The 26,410-nt window shown below is 46.9% G+C and overlaps 1 protein-coding gene across 10 annotated transcripts in view; it reads right to left on the minus strand.

Annotated features, from left to right (window-relative positions):
• Positions 1-1,006: 1,006 nt before the first annotated feature.
• Positions 1,007-26,410, minus strand: part of LOC144576461 (uncharacterized) — a 46,738-nt gene continuing 21,334 nt past the window's right edge. For 5 of the 10 annotated variants that reach the window (XM_078350887.1, XM_078350876.1, XM_078350867.1 and 2 more), the window contains 15 exons: positions 26,282-26,349; positions 25,501-25,528; positions 24,915-24,982; positions 24,155-24,182; positions 23,568-23,635; positions 22,776-22,803; positions 22,189-22,256; positions 21,724-21,751; positions 18,337-18,383; positions 17,616-17,637; positions 12,862-12,941; positions 12,393-12,417; positions 12,069-12,116; positions 9,584-9,617; positions 1,007-8,105 (listed from right to left, as the gene is read on the minus strand). In XM_078350887.1, coding sequence (XP_078207013.1) covers positions 9,589-9,617; positions 12,069-12,116; positions 12,393-12,417; positions 12,862-12,941; positions 17,616-17,637; positions 18,337-18,383; positions 21,724-21,751; positions 22,189-22,256; positions 22,776-22,803; positions 23,568-23,635; positions 24,155-24,182; positions 24,915-24,982; positions 25,501-25,528; positions 26,282-26,349 — 635 coding nt within the window. In that variant the 3' untranslated portion in view covers positions 1,007-8,105; positions 9,584-9,588. Of the gene's footprint in view, positions 8,106-9,583; positions 10,166-10,464; positions 10,503-12,068; positions 12,117-12,392; positions 12,418-12,861; positions 12,942-17,615; positions 17,638-18,336; positions 18,384-21,723; positions 21,752-22,188; positions 22,257-22,775; positions 22,804-23,567; positions 23,636-24,154; positions 24,183-24,914; positions 24,983-25,500; positions 25,529-26,281; positions 26,350-26,410 lie in introns of those variants that run through there. The other 5 variants (XR_013527302.1, XM_078350907.1, XM_078350857.1 and 2 more) reach the window with 5 other exon arrangements.

Below are 26,410 nucleotides of genomic sequence, written 5' to 3' on the forward strand. Positions count from 1 at the left end.
CTCTCCACCTGAGATGCCCTGGTGTGTCAGAGGCAGAAAGGCTTTGGGGTCTGAGGGCAGTGTGGGACTGTGAGGGACACTCCAGAGATGGCCTCTCCCAGCTGGAAAATGACTCAGAGCCTCAATGGAAGTTTGGTCATCAGGGAGCCCACTGGGTAGAGTTGGGTGGCAACACTGACCTGCTAGGACACACCTTCACCCCACCGGGTCAGCTGTGAGAACTCAGGGCAGAGGGGCCCAGAACAGGTGGGTCGCAGCTCTTATTTAAATGCAGTGGCTCTGCTCCCATGAAGATTTTGGGAGACGTGAGGTGGCTTCGGAAAGCTCAGGCCCCACAGCAGTGTCACAAAGCAGTCACATCTGAACCATACCCAGGGCTCCTGTCTTTACCCTCCTCACTGCACAGAGGAGGGGTCACCTCACCCAGGGACAGGGATCCAGTCAGCTCTGCTCCACACACCCGCCCTCCTCACTATGCTGATTCTGAACCACAGTCCCTCCCCTCTGTCCAATTTAGGGTCTGTGGCCCAGGCAGGGCCGATTCAGCCACTCTCAGCATCCGAAGGTTCTGAACAAATGCCACAGCTGTCTGCACTGAGGACAGCAGCAACATTGGCAACATTGACAGCCAAGGCCAACACAACACATTCTTCACATGAACACGCTGTGAGCATTTTCTGTCACTCTGCGCTTTGTAAGTCATATTCTTAAAGGGGACTTTTGCTATGCCAGATAGTTTCAATATTTATGTAGACCAATTCTTTTTTCTCAAGATCAGTATTTTTGTGTCCTAAAATTATACATATATGCGTATGTGTGTGTGTGTATATATATATATACAACTATATACATAACTGTATACACATGTATGTGCATATATATACAACTGTGTGTATACATACACACATATGTATGTAGTTATATATATATACACATACATACATGTTCATGTAAAAAACATTTGAATTATATCTCAAAGCCTGTTAAAAACATGAATGGCTTGATATTCTAGTGCTAAGGAATGGCTTTATTTAAAACATAGTTTCCAGTAGATTCCTTTAAAAATATTATAGCAGGGATTTCCAGATCACCTCCACTTCCACCTTTTTATAATTTTTGACTATTTTCCAGTCATGAATCCAATGAGATGAAGGTGGAAGAAAGCATTTAGAAAGCCCATAGGTACAGGAGAGCTGGTGTTGGGTGAGGCAGAGTGGGGAGAGACACTCCTTTAAATGGGAGCCTCTGGAACCTGGAAAAAGCAAGGGTGAGGTGGGCAACCTTCCTGCAGAGCTACCAGAGGCGTGGATGATGCCCCAGGCGTGGATGATGCCCCAGCAGTGGATGATGCCCATCTGTGGATGCCCCAGGCGTGGATAATGCCTCAGCAGTGGATGATGCCCCAGGTATGGATGATGCCCCAGCAGTGGATGATGCCTCAGCAATGGATGATGCCCATCTGTGGATGCCTCAGCAGTGGATAATGCCCAGGCATGGATGATGCCCCAGGTGTGGATGCCCCAGCTGTATATGCCCCAGGCGTGGATGATGCCCATCTGTAGATGATGCCACAGGCATGGATGATGCCCCAGCAGTGGATGCCCCAGGTGTGGATGATGCCCCAGCAGTGGATGATGCCCCAGCAGTGCATGATGCCACAGGTGTGGATGATGCCCCAGCAGTGAATGATGCCCCAGGCATGGATGATGCCCCAGCAGTGAATGATGCCCCAGGTATGGATGATGCCCATCTGTGAATGATGCCCCAGGCATGAATGATGCCCATCTGTGGATGATGCCCCAGGCATGGATGATGCCCATCTGTGGATGATGCCCCAGGCATGGATGATGCCACAGCAGTGGATGATGCCCCAGGTGTGGAAGATGCCTCAGCAGTGGATGCCCCAGGTGTGGATGCCCCAGACATGAATGATGCCCCATCTGTGGATGATGCCACAGCAGTGGATGATGCCCCAGCAGTGGATGATGCCCATCTGTGGATGATGCCCCAGCAGTGGATGATGCCCCAGGCGTGGATGATGCCCCAGCAGTTGATGCCTATCTGTGGATGCCACCCCAGCAGTGGATGATGCTGTAGCAGTGGATGCCCCAGGCATGGATGATGCCCCAGCAGTAGATGCCCATCTGTGGATGATGCCCCAGCAGTGGATGCCCCAGGCATACGTGATGCCCATCTGTGGATGATGCAACAGCAGTGAATGATGGTCCAGGAGTGGATGATGCCCATCTGTGGATGATGCCCCAGCAGTGGATGATGCCCCAGGTGTGGAAGATGCCTCAGCAGTGGATGCCCCAGGTGTGGATGCCCCAGACATGAATGATGCCCCATCTGTGGATGATGCCACAGCAGTGGATGATGCTCCAGGCATACATGATGCCCATCTGTGGATGATGCCACAGCAGTGGATGATGGTCCAAAAGTGAATGATGCCCATCTGTGGATGATGCCCCAGGCATGGATGATGCCCATCTGTGGATGATGCCCCAGCAGTGGATAATGCCCCAGGCATGGATGATGCCCCAGGCATGGATGCCCATCTGTGGATGCCACAGCAGTGGATGGTCCAGGAGTGGATGATGCCCATCTGTGGATGATGCCCCAGCAGTGGATAATGCCCCAGGTGTGGATGATGCCCCAGCTGTATATGATGCCTCAGGCATGGATGATGCCCATCTGTGGATGATGCCACAGGTGTGGATGCCACAGGTGTGGATGACCCAGCAGTGGATGATGCCACAGGCATGGATGATGCCACAGCAGTGGATGCCCCAGGTGTGGATGACGCCCCAGCTGTGGATGATGCCCCAGGCATGGATGATGCCCCAGAAGTGGATGATGCCCCAGGCGTGGATGCCACAGCAGTGGATGATGCTCCAGGCATAGATGATGCCCCAGCAGTGGATGATGTCCCAGGCATGGATGCCACAGCAGTGGATGATGCACCAGGCATGGATGATGCCCATCTGTAAATGATGCCCCAGGCATGGATGATGCCCATCTGTGGATGATGCCCCAGGCATGGATGCCACAGCAGTGGATGATGCCCCAGGTGTGGAAGATGCCTCAGCAGTGGATGCCCCAGGTGTGGATGCCCCAGACATGGATGATGCCCCATCTGTGGATGCCACAGCAGTGGATGATGCCCCAGCAGTGGATGATGCTCCAGGTGTGGATGCCACAGCAGTGGATGATGCCCTAGGCATGGATGATGCCCCAGGTGTGGATGATGCCCCAGCAGTAAATGATGCCCCAGGCATGGAAGATGCCTCAGCAGTGGATGCCCCAGACATGGATGGTGCCTATCTGTGGATGATGCCACAGCAGTGAATGATGCCCCTGGCATGGATGATGCCCCATCTGTGGATGCTGCAGCAGTGGATGATGCCCCAGCAGTGGATGATGCCACAACAGTTGATTATGCCCATCTGTGGATGATGCCACAGCAGTGGATAATGCCCCAGGTGTGGATGATGCCCATCTGTGGATGCCACAGGCATGGATGATGCCACAGCAGTGGATGATGCCCAGGCATGGATGCCCCAGGCGTGGATGATGCCACAGCAGTGGATAATGCCCCAGGCATGGATGATGCCCATCTGTGGATGATACCCCAGCAGTGGATAATGCCCCAGGCATGGATGCCCCAGCTGTATATGATGCCCCAGGCATGGATGATGCCCATCTGTGGATGATGCCACAGGTGTGGATGATGACCCAGCACTGGATGATGCCACAGGCATAAATGATGCCCCAGCAGTGGATGATGCTCCAGGTGTGGATGATGCCCATCTGTGGATGCCACAGCAGTGGATGATGGTCCAGGCATGGATGCCCATCTGTGGATGATGCCCCAGCAGTGGATGCCCCAGGTGTGGATGATGCCCCAGCTGTATATGATGCCCCAGGCATGGATGCCCATCTGTGGATGATGCCACAGGTGTGATGACCCAGCAGTGGATGATGCCACAGGCATGGATGATGCCACAGCCGTGGATGATGCCCCAGGCATGGATGATGCCCCAGCAGTGGATGATGCCCCAGGCATGGATGATGCCACAGCAGTGGATGATGCTCCAGGCATAGATGCCACAGCAGTGGATGATGCCCCAGGCATGGATGATGCCCCAGCAGTGGATGATGCCCCAGGCATGGATGATGCCACAGCAGTGGATGATGCTCCAGGCATAGATGATGCCCATCTGTGGATGATGCCCCAGCAGTGGATGATGCCCCAGGCATGGATGCCACAGCAGTGGATGATGCTCCAGGCATGGATGATGCCCATCTGTGGATGATGCCCTAGCAGTGGATGATGCTCCAGGCATGGATGATGCGCATCTGTGGATGATGCCCCAGGTGTGGATGATGCCCCAGCAGTGGATGATGCCCATCTGTGGATGATGCCCCAGGCATGGATGATGCCACAGTGGATGATGCCCCAGGTGTGGATGATGCCCCAGGCATGAATGATGCCCCAGCAGTAGATGATGCTTCAGGCATGGATGATGTCCATCTGTGGATGCCCCAGCAGTGGATGATGCCCCAGGCATGGATGATGCCCATCTGTGGATGCCACAGCAGTGGATGATGGTCCAGGAGTGGATGATGCCCATCTGTGGATGATGCCCCAGGCATGGATGATGCCCCAGCTGTGGATGATGCCCCAGGCATGAATGATGCCTCAGCAGATGATGCTCCAGGCATGGATGATGCCCATCTGTGGATGCCCCAGCAGTGGATGATGCCCCAGGCATGGATGATGCCCATCTGTGGATGCCACAGCAGTGGATGATGGTCCAGGAGTGGATGATGCCCATCTGTGGATGATACCCCAGCAGTGGATAATGCCCCAGGCATGGATAATGCCCCAGCTGTATATGATGCCCCAGGCATGGATGATGCCCATCTGTGGATGATGCCACAGGTGTGGATGATGACCCAGCACTGGATGATGCCACAGGCATAAATGATGCCCCAGCAGTGGATGATGCTCCAGGTGTGGATGATGCCCATCTGTGGATGCCACAGCAGTGGATGATGGTCCAGGCATGGATGCCCATCTGTGGATGATACCCCAGCAGTGGATAATGCCCCAGGTGTGGATGATGCCCCAGCTGTATATGATGCCCCAGGCATGGATGATGCCCATCTGTGGATGATGCCACAGGTGTGATGACCCAGCAGTGGATGATGCCACAGGCATGGATGATGCCACAGCCGTGGATGATGCCACAGCAGTGGATGATGCTCCAGGCATAGATGATGCCCATATGTGGATGATGCCCCAGCAGTGGATGATGCCCCAGGCATGGATGCCACAGCAGTGGATGATGCACCGGGCATGGATGATGCCCATCTGTGGATGATGCCCCAGCAGTGGATGCTCCAGGCATGGATGCCCATCTGTGGATGATGCCCCAGGTGTGGATGATGCCCCAGCAGTGGATGATGCCCATCTGTGGATGATGCCCCAGGCATGGATGATGTCATAGCAGTGGATGATGCCCCAGGTGTGGATGATGCCCCAGGCATGGATGCCCCAGGCATGGATGATGCCCATCTGTGGATGCCACAGTGGATGATGGTCCAGGAGTGGATGTTGCCCATCTGTGGATGATGCCCCAGCAGTAGATAATGCCCCAGGCATGGATAATGCCCATCTGTGGATGATGCCACAGGTGTGGATGACCCAGCAGTGGATGATGCCACAGGCATGGATGATGCCACAGCAGTGGATGATGCCCCAGGCGTGGATGATGCCCAAGGTGTGGATGATGCCCCAGCTGCGGATGATGCCCCAGCAGTGGATGATGCCCCAGGCATGGATGATGCCCCAGCAGTGGATGATGCTCCAGGCATGGATGATGCCCATCTGTGGATGATGCCCCAGCAGTGGATGATGCTCCAGGCATGGATGCCCCAGCAGTGGATGATGCCCCAGGCATGGATGATGCCCATCTGTGGATGATGCCACAGCAGTGGATGATGGTCCAGGCGTGGATGATGCCCCAGCTGTATATGATGCCCCAGGCATGAATGATGCCCATCTGTGGATGATGCCACAAGTGTGAATGATGACCCAGCAGTGGATGCCACAGGCATGGATGCCACAGCAGTGGATGATGCCCCACGCGTGGATGATGCCCAAGGTGTGGATGATGCCCCAGGCATGGATGATGCCCCAGCAGTGGATGATGCCCCAGACGTGGATGGTGCTCCAGGCATAGATGATGCCCCAGCAGTGGATGATGCACCAGGCATGGATGATGCCCATCTGTGGATGCCCCAGGTGTGGATGATGCCCCAGCAGTGGATGATGCCCATCTGTGGATGATGCCCCAGGCATGGATGATGCCACAGCAGTGGATGATGCCCCAGGCATGGATGATGCCCATCTGTGGATGATGCCCCAGGTGTGGATAATGCCCCAGCAGTGGATGATGCCCATCTGTGGATGATGCCCCAGGCATGGATGATGCCACAGCTGTGGATGCCCCAGGCATGGATGATGCCCCAGCAGTGGATGATGCTCCAGGCATGGATGATGCCCATCTGTGGATGCCCCAGCAGTGGATGATGCCCCAGGCATGGATGATGCCCATCTGTGGATGCCACAGCAGTGGATGATGGTCCAGGAGTGGATGATGCCCATCTGTGGATGATGCCCCAGCAGTGGATAATGCCCCAGGCATGGATGATGCCCCAGCAGTGGATAATGCCCCAGGTGTGGATGATGCCCCAGCTGTATATGATGCCCCAGGCATGGATGATGCCCATCTGTGGATGATGCCACAGGTGTGATGACCCAGCACTGGATGATGCCACAGGCATGGATGACGCTACAGCAGTGGATGATGCCCCAGGTGTGGATGATGCCACAGCAGTGGATGATGCCCCAGCTGTGGATGATGCCCCAGGCATGGATGCCCCAGCAGTGGATGATGCCCCAGGCGTGGATGATGCCACAGCAGTGGATGCTCCAGGCATAGATGATGCCCATCTGTGGATGCCCCAGCAGTGGATGATGCCCCAGGCGTGGATGCCACAGCAGTGGATGATGCTCCAGGCATGGATGGTGCCCATCTGTGGATGATGCCCCAGCAATGGATGATGCCCCAGGCATGGATGATGCCCATCTGTGGATGATGCCCCAGGCATGGATGATGCCACAGCAGTGGATGCCCCAGGCATGGAAGATGCCTCAGCAGTGGATGCCCCAGGTGTGGATGCCCCAGACATGGATGATGCCCATCTGTGGATGATGCCCCAGCAGTGGATGATGCTCCAGGCATGGATGATGCCACAGCAGTGGATGATGCCCTAGGCATGGATGATGCCCCAGGTGTGGATGATGCCCCAGCAGTAAATGCCCCAGGCATGGAAGATGCCTCAGCAGTGGATGCCCCAGACATGGATGATGCCCATCTGTGGATGATGCCACAGCAGTGAATGATGCCCCTGGCATGGATGATGCCCCATCTGTGGACACTGCAGCAGTGGATGATGCCCCAGCAGTGGATAATGCCACAAGTCGATTATGCCCATCTGTGAATGATGCCACAGCAGTGGATGCCCCAGGCATGGATGATGGCCCAGCAGTCGATGATGCCCATCTGTGGATGATGCTGCAGCAGTGGATGATGCCGCAGCAGTGGATGATGCCGTGGCAGTGGATGCCCCAGGCATGGATGATGCCCCAGGCATGGATGATGCCCCAGCAGTGGATGATGCCACAGCAGTGGATGATGCCCCAGCTGTGGATGATGCCATAGCAGTGGATGATGCTCCAGGTGTGGATGATGCCCATCTGTGGATGATGCCACAGCAGTGGATGATGCCACAGGAGTGGATGATGCCCCAGGTATGGATGATGCTGCAGCAGTGGATGATGCCCCAGGTGTGGATGATGCCCATCTGTGGATGATGCCCCAGGAGTAGATGATGCCCCAGCAGTGAATGATGCCCCAGGCGTGGATGATACCCCAGCTGTGGATGATGCCACAGGCATGGATGATGCCCCAGCTGTAGATGATGCCCGTCTGTGGATAATGCCCCTGATGTCCCAGTCATGGATGATGATTCAGCTGTGGATCAAAGCCAACAGTTGTTTTCAAGAAAAATCTAGTACACAAGTCATTAGTGAGATTTATCAAGAAAAAGGGAAATCACATAATTACTATCAGAAATTAATAGGAAGACATAACCACAGAGAGAGCAGAGATTACAAAACAATCAGTAGACATTATGAATACATAACTTGTTTGAAAGCAACGTTTTGTTTCACTTTGGCTGGTGTCCATATGCTGCAGTAGCCGGCCAATAGTGAGAGTCTCCTCATGGAGGAGGCTTGGGTTGAGGCTGAGGTCTTTAACACGCATGCACAAGAGAGTTGCCATGAGAGGATGGAAACCAGGCTACCAACCAAGTGCTGCACAGAGTTCGTACCTGTCCCTCTCCTCATCATTTTCAGCTGGTCGGGTTTGAGCATTTTAGGGCTTGGGAAGATATTACTAAATCTACTAAAAGACATCACTGACCCTTATATGCTTTGGCCAATTGCTGAGCAAATTAACTTCACAACTGAAGTGGGCCGCATTGGTCAGTGTGGTCCCCCACTCCTCTTAGAATTTGTGAGCTTGCGGCCTGCTGGAGGGTGGACGGTGAGAGTAGGGGGAAGATCAGGAAAATAACTGATATTAGGCTTAATATGTGGATGATGAGATAACCTGTACCACAAACCCTCGTGACACACGTTTACGTATGTACCAAACCTGCTCATCCTGCACAGGTTCCCCTGAACTTGAAAATGAAACAAAAAAGGATCTGTGAGCCGACCCAAACACCTGGGGATCTTTGTGCTTTTCACACTGATGATTACGCCGGTCTGTGGGGAGATGTACCTGTAACTGCCCTGGGTTGTGTGACCATGGAGGCCACTTTATGACGGGCAGTGTCTGGGACTTCCTTAGGGCTTATACATGAATGCTAGACTCCCTGCATGGTGGTGAACACCCCATGACTGAGAGCATGCCAGTAGTTGCTAGTGTCAGCACTGGCCCACACTCCTGGGTTTGTGTTTTCACTTTTTCATTCAGGAACTCAGGAGCTGGGGCCACCCCCTGGCCCTTCAGGTTCTCCACCTGAGCTGTGAGGATAATAAACCAGACCCAGGGATGGCTCTGGTGAGGGTGGAGGAGTCACTGTACAGACAGTAGAGTGGGGCTGGATTTTATTCTTTAAAAGTGGACACTGGAGAATGGGCTATGTAAATGGGAAATCTCTCCTGAGAAAACACAGCCTCACCTTCACAGAAGCACACACAAAATTCACACACATGATGCAGCCTCACACAAGACACCACCAATCCTCAAGCACCCAACTCAGTACCAGCCAAAAGGGAGCACAGCTGCTGCCTCAAAATTAGGCCACGATTTTTCCCTGGGGAACTCAGGTTTCTAAAAAACACTTTCACTATGCTTATTCCTATCACAATCCCAGAATCAGGGTGGCACTGCACATTGAAACCAGCTTTTTTTCTTGACAATAATTCCAGAATACTTACCAGAGTCACACTTCAGATGGAACACCGGCACTACCTGCAACACAGAAACAAAGCTTTATGAGGAGCACATCGTGCTGTGGATTGCTTACAAAAGGTTGTTTCTCTCAATGAATACTGAAAACCTGATCACAAACTTAGCTGCTACACTAATCAAAACAGCATGGTACTGGTACCGAAACAGAAATGTAGACCAATGGAACAGAAAAGAGGTTCATTGGACAGGACAGAATGGGCGGCCACAGAAGCCTGGGATAGATTTTATGTCCCCACAACACAGCAGTGAGCACACTTCATGGTGTGCTGATGCTTACCAAATGGTACAACTGAGGACTGGGCGATTCTGTTTGATTGTATCTGTTTTTATTCCAAGAGGCTCAACATGCTCCATGGAAGCATGATCCTTCAAACGCACTCATCTATCCTTTCAGTAATTTTTCACTCCCTCAGCCAAGAGCTTCTCTATCTGGGTTTCTGCAACACCAATCTCAAACCCATAAAGCAATAGGTCACAGCAACACCGCTAAGCTCACACGCCCAGCTGCAGAAGCAAACGTCACTTTACGGCAAGTCTACTTCACCACTACAGGCAGTGCAGCATGTTAGTTTATAGATTAGCCTTTGGTGTTAGAGAGATCCAGCTGTGGGCGTGTCTCGTGAATAATTTACTTAACCGAGACTCACATTCCTCAGCTGTATAATGAACAGAACAAAACTAATTATGCCTCAAAGTGACTGATGCTTCAAAGAGGCAACATAGAGAAGTGACCACATAGTATCGATGACTTAAATGTATATCAGTTATCCTTCACATTTTAATAACGTAAGCAGCTGTTATCAAGTACAGTCGTGGCACAGTGACATTTTGATCAATGATTACTTACATGGCTGGGGTCAGATGGGCGTACACAAACCTACTGGCCTGCATCATTAGATTAAAACAAAATTTTTGGTTAAAAATTTTAAGTAAGATGCTATACAATTGAAAGACTAGCCACAGTGATGGAATTTTTAGGGAGAGATAAAACTAAAAGTGCACAAGGATTTGGAGAAATGTCTCCTCACATATGCTGCTACAGGAGCATGAATTAGCATCACCATTCTGAAAAATATTTGGCACTATTCATGACAATAAAAGATACATTCCCTTCTAACAATCTACTTCACAGAAATGAGTGCCAGTATTATTCCAAAACCAGTTACACTTATGAACATGAATGAATTTCAAATCATAATGTGAGCAAAAAAGCCAGACACTGAGAATCACATACTGACTTATTCTATGTATGACAGTCCAAACCTGGAGAGGTCTAAACAAGTCATTAGCAGTCAGAGCAGTTCCCTTAAGGAAGAAGATGATTAAAAGAGGAGGGAAATTTCAGGGAGGAACTAGGGATGTCTGCACTTGTGCCATCTCAACCTCTCAGATATCAGGGTCCCAAAAGAGGGTGCTGGCAATATTTAGGTGGTTCAAAGGTCTCATGAAGAAAAGCAAATGACAGGCAGCAGCAAACTCAGTTCTTTAATGAAGTGCCCCAGGCTGGATAGAGGGTGCCCACTTAGTTTTGCATCTTACTATGTAAAATGAGGATCCTCCAAAGATAAAAATGTCATCCATAGCATGGACAGAATTATGTGCCATCAGCACATTTTATCCTATGGAGTTTCCTGTACAACTTTTAGCAATCTGTGAATAAAAGGTCCAGAACTTAACTTATAAATATCAACTTAGAGAACAACGGAAGCCTAATTTTTGAAGACAGAAAATAGTGTAATGCCATCTTCTGTGGGAAGGAACTCTTAGTTTCCCCCAAAATTAAAGAACTGGAGAGAAAGAAGCCTCATCTCAGAATCTGTGGTAGAAGTGGGAAGTGGAGGCTACAAAGATGATCAAGGTCAGACTCCCTCTCTGCCTTCCCAGGAGACTGGAGATGCACCAGTGAGCCCAGATTGAATATTCACTCTCTCATCCACCCCTGGGAGATCCCTTTAAACCCGCAGAGAAAACAAACATAAATGTGCTATGACAAGTCTTATAAGTTCAGAGGGTGATTATCAACTTCCCCTTAGCACACAGCAGAGCTTTTTCTCTAACTTCAAGTAAATGCCTGTGAGAAAGATGTTCCCACAGATTCCTTCCTTTCCTTACAGATGACACTCAATGCCCAGCGCTACATCCCTTGTGCATAATCCCAAGGAGTGCCGAGTAATCTAAACCAAAGGTTTTGATGTTTCACTGGGCAGAAAAGAGCAGGCATATTGCAGAAATCATCTCTAATAAACACAGCACCCTCATAGCCCAGAGACACAGTTCCTACCTTTATGACAACAAACTTTGAAAAGAGCAAACCAATCCTTGTGCACATTTTCATTTTCTTTCTGATTTCATACCCCCTGCTTCATCCCCTCAAGCAGCAAGGATAACCTGAAGGTGAAGGCTCTTAGGAACCCTTTCCCATTAGGTCCTACCTGGAAAGTAGATCCCTACCTTGGGGGTCATCTTTGTGGGGTTTGAAGTTGCTCCCCAGAATCCAGCCTTTACAAACAAAAACGTCAGGACAAGTCATTAGAAAGAGTGACTCACCCACTCCTCTTCCAGCAGCTAAAGCCATGCGGCCTCACACATCATTCCCTGGTCTTTGTTCTGAGTTAATAAACCTTCCTACAGCCTCTCTGGCTGGAGTTCTATATTGGCCAAATCACTTTCAGGAGACCCCCAATCCTCCTTCCCAGCGGGATCCCAGAGTCAGGTTTCTATACACTCAAGCGGCAAGCTGGTCCCTCATGATGTGAGTTACTTCATGGTACTTACTTCTCGCCCTTTCCTGGGATGTTCTCTGCAATTATACAAAAACAACATTATGAGGCTGAGACTCTGTGGTGCACCCCTTGGCAAGAGTAGAAAACAAGAGTGGCCCAGCAGCTGAGCCATAGGTCAACATCCCCAAAACCATGAGGATGCTTATGGAAAAATAAGGTCTTTCTTCACAGAATTCACCTTTAAAGTTGATTTAATAGGCAAACACACAATGCTTAATCCAAGGAGAAAAACATGTTGAGGAACGTGCCTCTGCACTGCAGCTGATAATGGATGCTGTCATTTGAAAACCTCCCAGTGGATTGCATGTTTGTTGGGAAGACATTCCCACTGAATTTCACCCCCACAAAGAGAATTGCATATGCTGTAAATAATGTACATTTTCAGATTTTCACATCCAAATTAACTGAGAAGAAATCACAAAAGCAAAATTTCTTTAGAAGACAAAGAAAAAGAGTCTTACATAGAGGTCTTCCTCCTCCAGATCTTCTTCCTCTGTCCAGGATCTGAGTCCGACCGTGCTCGCCTGGTCATTTGAAGACACTGGAAGTACAAAGGGGAAAGCTCAGCACCCTGGTGGTTGGTGGCTGTGAGTTACTCAGGGAGCTTTGCTGGATGTGGGGTATGGAGGTGGGTGATCAAGCATGGACTGAGTTGCTGCTGTGCTGTCCCCCTGGGTGGAAGAGGGCTGGCAAGGGAGGGCAGCAGGAAAGAGATGAGACATGGAGGTCTCCACCTCATACTAGAGCATCATGCAGCAACACAAAAGTGTCAACCGAAAAGGGAAACTCAAATGCACACTAAGGTTCAATGGAAGAGTGCCTTTCTGCCTCTCACACGTTTTGAAGCTCTTTTAAACAAACAGCATATTCAAGACTATGGCAGTACTCTAGGACCCAATCATGCTGATGCTACATTTAGCATCAGTTTTAAAGATGCATAATAAAAACCTGGGTCTACCCAGACCCTTATCTGAACCCACTTTTTTCTATTGATTCAAGGTTTTTAAATTCAACCAATTGACAATCAAAAAATCTTGAAATCTTCCTTATGACCTGGAGCCCCAACCTTCTCCCACTTTCAGTTGTCCTGTCTTTCTCAAGGAAAGAAATTGACATCTTGCATGTATTAATTGATGTCTTATGTCTCCCTAAAACATGTAAAAACCAAACTGTAGCCCGATCACCTTGGATATATGTACTCAGGACCTCCTGGGGCTGTGTCACTAGCATGTCCTTAACCTTGGCAAATTAAACTTCTAAATTGATTGAGACTGGTTTTATATAACCTTTTGGTTTGCAATGTGTAATCATAGTGAAGTATATTTTTTAGAAGAGGACACTAGGGATTTATTGTGTCAAATAGATATAACAATATTTGTTTATGTGATTTATGTCCCAAGAACATTTTTCCATTTATGGATTCACTTGAAGGAAAATGGCTGTCACATAAATGGCTGTCGCTGCAGTTCTGCTTTTTAGAATTTTCAATCCTTGAATAAAAGCTAAGTTGATCAGACAGGTGTATTCAATTCTAGGCAAAACAGTCTATTTTAGTTAAGTACTAAACTTTTGTTATACCCAATGATGGAAGAATTGGAAACATTGAAGTTATATTCTATAAAACAACTGGTGTTAATCACATGAATAGTTCCTTCTTCAGTCCATCTTTCCTTTGTCATGCATGTGCTGTAATTGCCTATGGAGGATACCTATACTTTTTTGCTGTCTTGTCATTGTGTCTAACGAATGTAGTTTGCAGAATTTGATCATTTCTAGGTCTTCTGGTGATAAGAGTTTTCAACCATCTCAAAAATATCTCATTCATCTTATTTGTTTGGGGCCAACTGCTGAGGAATGTCCCCAGCACTGAAAGGAGTTTCTCAATATTTCTAAGTACTGCTTCCTAATATTCAGAACTTGCACTTGACCCTGTGGTCAGAGGTATTGGGCAGCTCTGCAGTATTCACACCAATGACTGTGCCATATCCTGCAGTTGCATTCACTGTGGTCTGCCCTAAGCCACGTGACTGCTGCAGCCATCTTGGAATCATACAGTGTTTGGGATCTCTGTAGACTCATGTAAATCTAGGACTTGCATGTGTGAGGGAACCAACTTACAGCTACCCATGATGGTAGGGTTGAGAGCCATCCTCCTCAGGGTAATAACTGCAGTTCAACAATATATTATCAATTCAGCTTTAGAGCTATAACCCTAGGTTCATATCTTGCCTCCTTCCCATAGGGGCTTAAAAGCATGGGCACATTCATTAGCCCTTCAGTTTCTCCATCCAAGGAGTATGTGGATAGTAAACAATCACTGTTTAGGTGAGGTCTGTAGTGAGGATTGAATGGGTTTATTAAAATAAACTGTGTATTGTAGATCTTCAGAATGGTAAATTAAAAAGAACTGACTTGCTTGATATCTCAAAGCTTAACACATTCCAGACCTGCATGCAAACCCAAGATATAAGCTCCCAAGTCAGGGGTGATGCCATAATGCACAACTGCTCTGTCCAAAACTAGTCATTTCAACTTAACTCTAACCTTGGGACAAAAGAATGAGATATGAGTATCAAAAATGCTTTTGGTGACATCCTGATTCCACACAGTAGCTACTTCTAAAAAAAAGAAAATTTAAGTGCATGTTGTCTACAAGATCAGCCAGTGACCTGATGAAAGATCAACAGATACCTTGTAAAATGGAATGAACACCAGTTTACTTGGGGAGGAGAACTACCTACCATATTGGAAGGTTCCAAGCATGTGATATCATATCCTGTATGATTTCTTTCTCTTAAATGAAAAGTGGCTAAACTGAGGCTGTTGCCAAGTTATGGAGATGACCGTAGCTTAGCCTTGGCAAAGTGCTCCGGATAGTGTCATGAGACCTGATTTGTGCATTCCTTCCTTCTGAGGAGGATAATAGGTTGGGTGAAAGCATATTATTCATATCTCTGTACATAGGGAATTTTGAATAATCCACAAAAGTATGTTTAAAACTATGTTTTGGTAGGTAAACTGGCCTAGACACAGATATTATCAGTATGTATTTGGGAAAACTTGTGATATGAGTAGAAGTAACACGGTCTCAAATACTGTGAAGTAAATATACATTTATGATAAAGGAGGGAAGCCATGGGAATAGCAACATTAGGTTTCTTTCTTGTGCATTTTCCTTCACATTTCCACATTCCAGATTCACTTCAGATTCTGAAGTCTAGGGTTTAAAAGATAATTGATGGTGGAAAAACAAAAGCACAATAGACCTTCCTATGTTCTTCCAGTCAACACAAAAAGGGAAGTTAGGTATGCAGAATCTAATCAGAAATACTGCATTTTATTCTATGGAAAAATAATAAACGTACAATAGCATGAACAAAGAATTAGAACTATAAATTATGGAATAAGTAGGCAAAGTATTTCTTGAACAACCTTACTACACCAACTGGAAGGACACCATTCAGTAGGTGAATATGAACAGACCTTCACAGTAACAATATACTTGAGAAGAGAAGTATGAAGCTGAGAACTTCTTTCACATTCTGCATATGGAAAATCGGAGATAGTCTACAACAATGCTATTCATGCTAATAAATTAATCAAAATTGCAGAGTACAAGGTTAACACTCAACGGCAGTTGTGTTAATATGCACTCAATATCAACAATCCAATAGCAAGATTACAAATGTAATTCCATGGATAATAACCTCTGAAATCATTAGATACTTAGAATCTAACCAATGAGATGAAATACTCATAACCTGGTAAGAACAGAATGTGACTGAAAGAAAATAGAGAAGGTACAAATAAATGAAGAGGCATCCCGTATTCACAGACAGGAAGACAAAATTTGACTAATACACAATACTACAAAATGATCCAAAGATGCACAACTACTATCAAACTGGTAATAGCCATCTGTGCAGAAACAGAAAAGATAACCCCAAATTTTTTTTGAATTCTTGTATGTCTGAAATAATCATAACAATGTTGAAAAAGAATAGCATTGGAAGATACGCATTCATGAGATTGAAATCTACGAGAGGAAAAGATACAGAAATTCAGACAGCAGGGTCCTAGCGTGGGGGCACCCATAAGTATTGGAGATATGGAATAAAGAGCCCAAAATTCAATGCATACATACACAGTCAACTGATCTTCAACAAAGGTGCCAAGAATGCACAATGGGAAAAGGAAGACCTCTTTAACAAATGATGGTATAACTCCATATTCTCATTAAAATAATGAAATTCAGCAGTGTGCTCAAGGGTGTGCTTCTTCCTCTATTTACAAGACACTGGAGCTTTGCAATGACCCTAGAGCAAATCTTCATCCTGTCCCCCATGCCCAGAGAGAGCCCTTGATATCAGGAGTAAACAGCAAGGACAGACAAATAAATGTGCTGCCATGAACTAGAGCAAATCTTCATCCTGTCCCCCATGCCCAGAGAGAGCCCTTGATATCAGGAGTAAACAGCAAGGACAGACAAATAAATGTGCTGCCATGAAACCTAACAGTTCAGAAGGTGAGGAGCAGTTTCTCCCAAGCATCTGGGCACACTGTGGAAAACTTGTCTCCGAGATTAAGTAACTGCCATGACAGAACTATGTCCCAAACCAAAGGCTTTAACATTTGCAGTGGCAGAGGCAGAAAAGAGGTATCCTCAGAAAGACCATCTTTAAATAATAAAGCAAGAACAGGGGACACACAAAAAAAAAGAGGTGATGACAGGGGATGCAGACTTCTCACCACTATGGCATTAAACTCTGACAAGAACAAACTTCGTCGATGTTTTCTTTTTCTTCTCTTTCTACATGTTCGCTCAGCCTCCCAAGCAGCAGGCAGAAGCTGAAGGCTCCTGGGAACCTGCTTTATTAGATTCCACCTATAATCTTGTTGCCTACCTGGAAAGGCATCTTCTTCACTGTTGAGATTTTCCAGAATCCCCTCTTTAGAACCACCAACAGCAGAATAAGTCAGAGGTGCACTCACTTTTACTCCAGCTGAAGCCACGTCGGCTCACACAACATCCCCTGGCTGGTCCTCTGGGTTCACATGCATTCATACAGTCCCTCTGATCATAGTTATACACTTGCAAAATTATTTGCTCTCACTAGACCCCCAATATTCTTTAACCAGAACTCAGAATCAGGTTTCTATATATTAAAACCAGCAAGTTTGTTCCACAGCAAGTGAGCTACTTAAGGGTACATACCATAAACACCGAGTGATGAACTCTGCAATTAGACAAAAGACACTATGAGGATCAGATTAATTCTTCTGCACCCCCGCCCCCCCCACCCAAAGACCTGTCAGTCTCTTGATGACTTCAGGAAACTAGTTGTAAGACAATGGTTGAGTCAAAGGCCAAGAATCAAACATGCTACTAGTATAGGGACACCTGCGGAAAAAACAAGACCTTTTCCCACAGAATTTATCTAGAAGTTGATTTACATTGGCAAATGCACAATGCCTAAACCAAAGAGGAAAACTGGTGTTGAGGAAAATTCCTCTGCATTACAGTTGATAATGGATGCTGTCATCTAAAAACATTCTAATATATCACATATCCGATGGGAAGACACTCCCATTGAATTCCAACCCCAGAGAATTGGACATGTCAGACATAATGTGCCTTCTCAGATTAACACAATTAACAGAAGGAAAGAAATAAGAAAAGAAACAATTGTTATTTCATTTTGTTTTCTTTTGAAGTTTAGGTTCCAGGATGCACGTGCAGGACATGGCATTAAACTCTGACAAGATTTGTGCAGGTTTATTACAGAGGTAAACACGTGCTATGGTACTTTGCTGCATGTATCAACCCATCACCTAGGTTTAAGCCCTGCATCCATTAGCTATTTATCCTGATGCTCTCCCTCCCCAATCCCCACCTGACCAGGCATTCTTTAGAGGACAGAAAAAGGGGTTCTTACCTCAACATCATCCTCAGAAGTGATGCTCCTGCAATCCTCAGGAGGAGCTGGAGGGAGACAGAGTAAAAGTCAGTACCCTGGTGGCTGGAGACTGTGAGTAACTCAGGGAGCTTTGCTGGGTGTGGCATATGGAGTGTGAAACTGAAGATTATGAGACCATCTCAGGGAAACAACTATGTTCAAATAGTACCGTGAGGGAGTCTCACCAGTTATCTTTCATCTTAGACAATGCCAAGACCTAATAATACTCTCACATTCCCAATTCCCAAAAGATATTAACCAATCAAAAAGCAAGGCTTAGACATTTGCTGTGACATAGGCAGGAAAGTTTCCTGGGAAAAAGTAATCATTAAATACCAGAGCAAGAAACGATGGTTACAAAAGCAGCCCACAAAGCCCATAAACACACACCCTCTCATCTCTACCTTATTAAAATACAACAGAAACAAATCAGACCTCTACAGCTATTTCTTTGTTGTTGTTGTTCTGGCTTCATAGCCCCCTTCCTAGGTTCCAAAGCAACAGGTGTAACCCAACTGCTCCCAGAAATACTCCTAGAATATCATTTTTTGTTTGTTTGAGACAGTCTTGCTCACCAGGCACCAGGCAGAAATCACCTTTCCATTTTTTCTTCCACTGGCCCATGATAGGTCTCACCTCCAATCCCACAACCCTGAGATACCAACTTTGATGTGCAAGCTTTGAGTGACATGAGTCCAGCAATCAGACCCTGGGCCAGGCTCACAGCAGACATGCAAGACAGCATTCTGTGGGGAGGGAAATGCTCTCTGATGTACGGTTGCTGGGTCATTGCATGGTGGCTGTTGTGATAAGGTTTTGACTATTTCATTGTACATATTTATTTAACTATAAAGAGGCATGTATATGACTGAGAAGCACACTAGACAGGACAGCTCCAGAGATCCAGACATGAGGAAGACCTGACTCCCCTCTCCTGGTGTTTTTTGCAGAATCATTTGCTGCTCTGATCCTACCACCACTTACAGTTACTTCCTGGGCATCTGCACAAGGGCTCGTCACTGTGTGGGGCTGGGGATAGGACAGTGAGGACAACATCCAGGTTCAGAGGGATTCTAGCAGGGATGTGCTCACACCCAGTGGAAGAGTGTGGCCCTATGCACCCTGTCTAGACTAGATCAGAGCAGCAGAAGCAGAGGGGTGGGGGCATCTCACTGCCCTCAGGAGCTCACCCTAATCTCCAGAGACCCTGACTCAGAAGCTGGGCAGGCTCCAGGATGAGTGTGTGGCTCAACAGGCTGGACAGGCTGAGAAAAAAACCTTTCCACACTTGTACTAGATCCCAGCCCAGGGGTGACCTAGAGCTCATCCCAGGGGTGTGTTCATTAAAACATCCATGGAGACTAATGTGTCCATCCCAGGACTGAGCTCTGTGGTAAGGACAAATGAGGAAGACACAGTCACTGCCCTGCTAGTAAACACCCATAGCCAGGGTTCCTCTATTCACCTGTGGGAAGACTCAGACTTTGAGACAGAAGATTTTAAACCATCTCCAAAGTAAGTGGAAACTGAGATGTTATGGATTGCACAAGAGTTGCAAGGATGACCTGGAGTCTGGAATCAGTCCCCAGCCCTTTGCTGAAATTACCCTGCACTGGAACTCATGTCCCTCCCCACCTGCCCTGCTACTTTGGAGTGCTGCAACTGCCCAGGCCAAGAGCTGGAAGACTGTCCAGTTGATAAGCATTTCTGAACCTGAAGACCCTTGGCCAACAGGGTCTACTGAAGAATCATTCCTCAGGAGATTTCCAGAAGAGGTGAAAAATAAAAACTTGACTGTCTCAGCCCAAAAAAGATCAGTCCTGGGATCTGTGTCTGGTCTGACCCTGAGGACAGTTCTTACTGACTTGTGTCCTGTCTGTTCTGTGTCAGAAAAATGGAGACCTGATTCCTGTTCTGCCCCTCTCTGCAATGACACTGCTGGTATCATTGCCATCATCACACAAAGAGATTGAGAAGACATGGGTCAGGAAGGAAGCTCCTTTCTCAAGGCAGTTAGGGTGATGTTCACACCAAGCTTTTGACAGACAGGAAGGCCAAGTCCTACTCACTCCTCCCCAGAAAGGGTCTCAGGGCCCATCACCTGGGCCCTGGTGATGATGCTGAACTAATGCCCCTAACATCGCAACCTTAACGTTCTCTTTTAACAATGTCCCAAATATTCTCATTTTCTTTCCCTCTGATCCTCTAAATCATGTTCACCTTCAGGTCTAGCATGAGGCTCTGCCTTGCTCTCTCCCATGGAGCCCACTAAGCAGGTGTCCATAAATTCTGAAAACCTCAATGTTGGTAACACTGATATTTTCCTTGACTCACACACAGCAGCGCCCCTGCAGCACCAATGGGAAGCTTCGTCCAGAGATTAAAGATGTCTAGGACAACCTGGTCATGAGAAAAATCACTTCTGGGGTGAACAAGTGACACTGCACAATCAAACAGTTTCATTCTTTTGTTCCATTGGGAAAATACTGGCCCATACAGAACAATCAAATTTTACTGAAAAGCAATGCATTTCCACAGAATGAATGCTCCAAAAAAAAACTCCTCAATCCATCACGTGGTCCACTTGATCTTCATCATGACTTAGAGCAGCTACCTTGGCTCTCTGTGTGTGAAGATCTTCAGAAAAAAAACAAAAACCTATTTAAACAGTAGCATCAATAGGGCATGATGGAGATTCTCCTGTCTCAGAGCTGAGATCTTCATGGAGACATCTGTTTCTCACAGCACACCCCAGATCCTCACACCTATCAGGAACCTGAAGCTAGGGCGGTTTTCCAGACAAAAGCAAGAAAATCCCCCGACTCATCACTTAGATCTGTCATTAGGAAGAAGTGATATTAGAATATGTACAATGTTAGAGAGGGAAACAACACAAACTCTGGGGGAAGTGGACAGGAGAGCATCAGAATAAAGAGCTAATGTATGTGGGGCTTAATACCTCGGTGATGGGTTGACAGGTGCAGCAAACCTTGCCACACTTTTAGCTATGTAACAAAGCTGCACATCCTGCACATGTATCCCCAAAATTAAAATCAAATTTAAATTTAAAAAGAAATTTAAATTAAAAAAGAAATTGCCAGAGAAGGCAAATCTAGAGAAACACAAAGTAGCTTAGCGGCTGCCTAGGGCCAGGGGTGTGGGCCTTGGGAAAAAAGAGAAGTGACTACTAATGGCTATAGGGTTTCCCTGAGAGGGAATGAAAAGACTCTAAACTTAGATTGTGACAATGGCTGCACAACCCTGTAAATATAGTAACAACACCACATCACCCACTTTCAGTAAGTGAATTGTTTTGCATGTCAGCTGTGTGACAATAAAGCAGTTTATAATAAAAAGAATACGTACGGAGGTCACTTGGGGCTGTCACGGTGTCCTGCAACAAAAGAAAAACACACAAAACATCGTAAGCATCATGTGCTGGGTGCTACTGGTGCAGGTCTTGTCACATGGTGACATTAGAAAACCACATCACTGGTCCCCAAATGAAGCATAGAAGATGCTTCTGGAAAAGACAGTGGGGTGTTTTGGAAATTTAGCAAGAGGCCATGTCAGCTGGCAAATACAAAATAATTTTTCAAGAAGAAAATGCTGCTACTAAAAAACATGCCCTTGATCAGATTGTAAGTTATGCAATCAATTAACTCACATTGTCAATCAGGCCTCAGTTGGTCAGAAACTCCACTGACTGGTCGCTAGAGTCCATGACAACTGAGGTCTGATTCACAATGGCAGTCAAAAATGATATTCACTTGATATTCCAGAGGCCCCAGAAATAAAAATTTCTCTTTGAGACAAAGAAATGCATCTTACCACATCAGGGAACAGCTCATCATCCTCAATGTCTTCTATGATGAGGTCCTGTGGGACCTCAACAGGACCTAAGAAAACACAGAGTGACAGTCAGTGCATTGGTGCTACTGAGGAACCTCACAAGGAACTTTGGGAAATGTGGACCGGGCTGGAGTGTATGGAGCTGGGCGTTTGACAAGCATGGACTGAGCTGCTGCTGGAACCATTCTCTTTGGTGCTGAAGGAAGGAAGAGAGGAGGGGCAGAAAGAAATGAAAGAGCCTTGGCTTCCTAGGTAGGGCAACCTCATCAATGTGAAATCATCATTTGAAGAACCAGTTAATGCCAAAAGGCAGTGTACTATAGAAACAGGAAGTAGATTAGGGCTGCCTAGAACCAGGGGTGTGGGGGGTTGGTGAAAAGAGGAGTCACTACTAAGGGGGTTTTCTGAGAGGGAACCAAGAGCTTCTAAATTTAGATTCTAATAATGGTTGCATTGCCCAACCCTGTAAATATAGTGAAAACACTGAATCACCTACTTTAAATGGGTGAATTGGTTTGCATGTCAACTATGTCTCGGTAACTATTTAAAAGAAACAGAATACGTACGGTGGTGATACTGGGCCGCTGGCTTCTCCTGCAATAAGAGAAAAAGAAACACCATGAGGATTACATCATGCTGGGTCCTGTTGGCACAGGTCTTCTATTCACTTGGTGACATGAGAAAACCAGATGGGAGGCTGGGCGCAGTGGCTCACACATGTAATCCCAGCATGTTGGGAGGCTGAGGCAGGCAGATCATGAGGGCAAGAGATTGAGACCATCCGGGCCAACATGGTGAAACCCCGTTTCTACTAAACACTACAAAAAAGGTGGGTGTGGTCATGGTGAGAGCCTTCAGGCCCAGCTACTCGGGAGGCTGAGGCAGAATTGCTTGAATGCAGTAGGAGGACACTGCAGTGATCTGAGATCACACCACTGCACTGTAGCCTGGTGACAGAGACTCTGTCTCAAAAACAAAACTGAACTAAACAAAAAAAACAGATGTCAAACAGTGATGAAGTCACCGGCCCCAAATGGAGCACAGGGGATGCTTGCAGAAAATGCAGTGGGTTTGGAATATTTAGCAAGCATCTATGCTGGCTGAAAAATACAAAATTATTTTTCAAGAAGAAAATGTTGCTACTGAGAAATATGCCCATGACCAGGCTATAAGTTATGCCATCTTTTGACTGACATCATCAATCAGGCCTCAGTTGGTCAGAAACTCCACTGACTGGTCGCTAGAGTCCATGACAACTGAGGTCTGATTCACAATGACAGTCAAAAATGATATTCACTTGATATTCCAGAGGCCCCAGAAATAAAAATTTCTCTTTGAGACAAAGAAATGCATCTTACCACATCAGGGAACAGCTCATCATCCTCAATGTCTTCTATGATGAGGTCTTGTAAGACCTTAGCAGGACCTAAGAGGACACAGAGTGACAGTCAGTGCACTGGTGCTGCTGAGGAATCTCACAAGGAGCTTTGGGAAATGTGGACCAGGCTGCAGTGTATGGAGCTGGGCGTTTGACAAGCATGAACCGAGCTGCTGCTGGACCATTCTCCTTGGTGCTGAAGGAAGGAAAAAAAGAGGAGCAGAAAGAAATGAAAGAGCCTTGGCTTCCTAGCTAGGGCTACCTCATCAATGTGAAATCATCATTTGAAGAACCAGTTAATGCCGAAAGGCAGTGTACTATAGAAACAGGAAGTAGATTAGGGCTGCCTAGAACCAGGGGTGTGGGGGGTTGGGGGAAACAGAGGAGTCACTACTAAGGGGGTTTCTGAGAGGGAACCAAGAGCTTCTAAAGTTAGATTCTAATAATGGTTGCATTGCACAACCCTGTAAATATAGTGAAAACACTGAATCACCTACTTTAAATGGGTGAATTGGTTTGCATGTCAACTATGTCTCAGTAACTGTTTAAGAGAAACAGAATACATACGGTGGTGATACTGGGCTGCTGGCTTCTCCTGAAATAAGAGAAAAACACCATGAGGATTACATCATGCTGGGTCCTGTTGGCACAGGTCTTGTATTCACTTGGTGACATGAGAAAACCAGATGGCAGGCTGGGCACGGTGGATCACGGGCAGATCATGAGGGCAAGAGATTGAGACCATCCTGGCCAACATAGTGAAACCCCATTTCTACTAAACACTACAAAAAAGGTGGGTGTGGTTGTGGTGAGAGCCTTCAGTCCCAGCTACTCAGGAGGCTGAGGCAGGAGAATTGCTTGAATGCAGTAGGAGGACACTGCAGTGATCTGAGATCACACCACTGCACTGTAGCCTGGTGACAGAGAGACTCTGTCTCAAAAACAAAACTGAACTAAACAAAAAAAACAGATGTCAAACAGTGATGAAGTCACTGGCCCCAAATGGAGCACAGGGGATGCTTGCAGAAAATGCAGTGGGTTTGGAATATTTAGCAAGCATCTATGCTGGCTGAAAAATACAAAATTATTTTTCAAGAAGAAAATGTTGCTACTGAGAAATATGCCCATGACCAGGCTATAAGTTATGCCATCTTTTGACTGACATCATCAATCAGGCCTCAGTTGGTCAGAAACTCCACTGACTGGTCGCTAGAGTCCATGACAACTGAGGTCTGATTCACAATGACAGTCAAAAATGATATTCACTTGATATTCCAGAGGCCCCAGAAATAAAAATTTCTCTTTGAGACAAAGAAATGCATCTTACCACATCAGGGAACAGCTCATCATCCTCAATGTCTTCTATGATGAGGTCTTGTAAGACCTTAGCAGGACCTAAGAGGACACAGAGTGACAGTCAGTGCACTGGTGCTGCTGAGGAATCTCACAAGGAGCTTTGGGAAATGTGGACCGGGCTGGAGTGTATGGAGCTGGGCATTTGACAAGCATGAACCGAGCTGCTGCTGGACCATTCTCCTTGGTGCTGAAGGAAGGAAGAGGAGAGGGCAGAAAGAAATGAAAGAGCCTTGGCTTCCTAGCTAGGGCAACCTCATCAATGTGAAATCGTCATTTGAAGAACCAGTTAATGCTGAAAGGCAGTGTACTATAGAAACAGGAAGTAGATTAGGGCTGCCTAGAACCAGGGGTGTGGGGGGTTGGGGAAAACAGAGGAGTCACTACTAAGGGGGTTTCTGAGAGGGAACCAAGAGCTTCTAAAGTTAGATTCTAATAATGGTTGCATTGCACAACCCTGTAAATATAGTGAAAACACTGAATCACCTACTTTAAATGGGTGAATTGGTTTGCATGTCAACTACATCTCGGTAACTGTTTAAAAGAAACAGAATACGTACGGTGGTGATACTGGGCCGCTGGCTTCTCCTGCAATAAGAGAAAAAGAAACACCATGAGGATTACATCATGCTGGGTCCTGTTGGCTCAGGTCTTGTATTCATTTGGTGACATGAGAAAACCAGATGGCAGGCTGGGCACGGTGGCTCACGCATGTAATCCCAGCATGTTGGGAGGCTGAGGCGGGCAGATCATGAGGGCAAGAGATTGAGACCATCCTGGCCAACATGGTGAAACCCTGTTTCTACTAAACACTACAAAAAAGGTGGGTGTGGTCATGGTGAGAGCCTTCAGTGCCAGCTACTCAGGAGGCTGAGGCAGGAGAATTGCTTGAATGCAGTAGGAGGACACTGCAGTGATCTGAGATCACACCACTACACTGTAGCCTGGTGACAGAGAGACTGTCTCAAAAACAAAACTGAACTAAACAAAAAAACCAGATGTCAAACAGTGATGAAGTCACTGGCCCCAAATGGAGCACAGGGGATCCTTGCAGAAAATGCAGTGGGTTTGGAATATTTAGCAAGTATCTATGCTGGCTGAAAAATACAAAATTATTTTTCAAGAAGAAAATATGCCCACGACCAGGTTGTAAGTTATGCCATCTTTTGACTGACATCATCATTTTTCTGACCCAGTTGGTCAGAAACTCCACTGAATGGTCGCTAGAGTCCATGACAACTGAGGTCTGATTCATAATGGCATTCAAAAATGATAGTCACTTGATATTCCAGAGGCCCCAGAAATAAAAATTTCTCTTTGAGACAAAGAAATGCATCTTACCACATCAGGGAACAGCTCATCATCCTCAATGTCTTCTATGATAAGGTCTTGTAAGACCTTAACAGGACCTAAGAGGACACAGAGTGACAGTCAGTGCACTGGTGCTGCTGAGGAATCTCACAAGGAGCT

Source organism: Callithrix jacchus, chromosome 1 (assembly GCF_049354715.1).
Source record: "Callithrix jacchus isolate 240 chromosome 1, calJac240_pri, whole genome shotgun sequence".
Classification (NCBI taxonomy): Eukaryota; Metazoa; Chordata; class Mammalia; order Primates; family Cebidae; genus Callithrix; species Callithrix jacchus.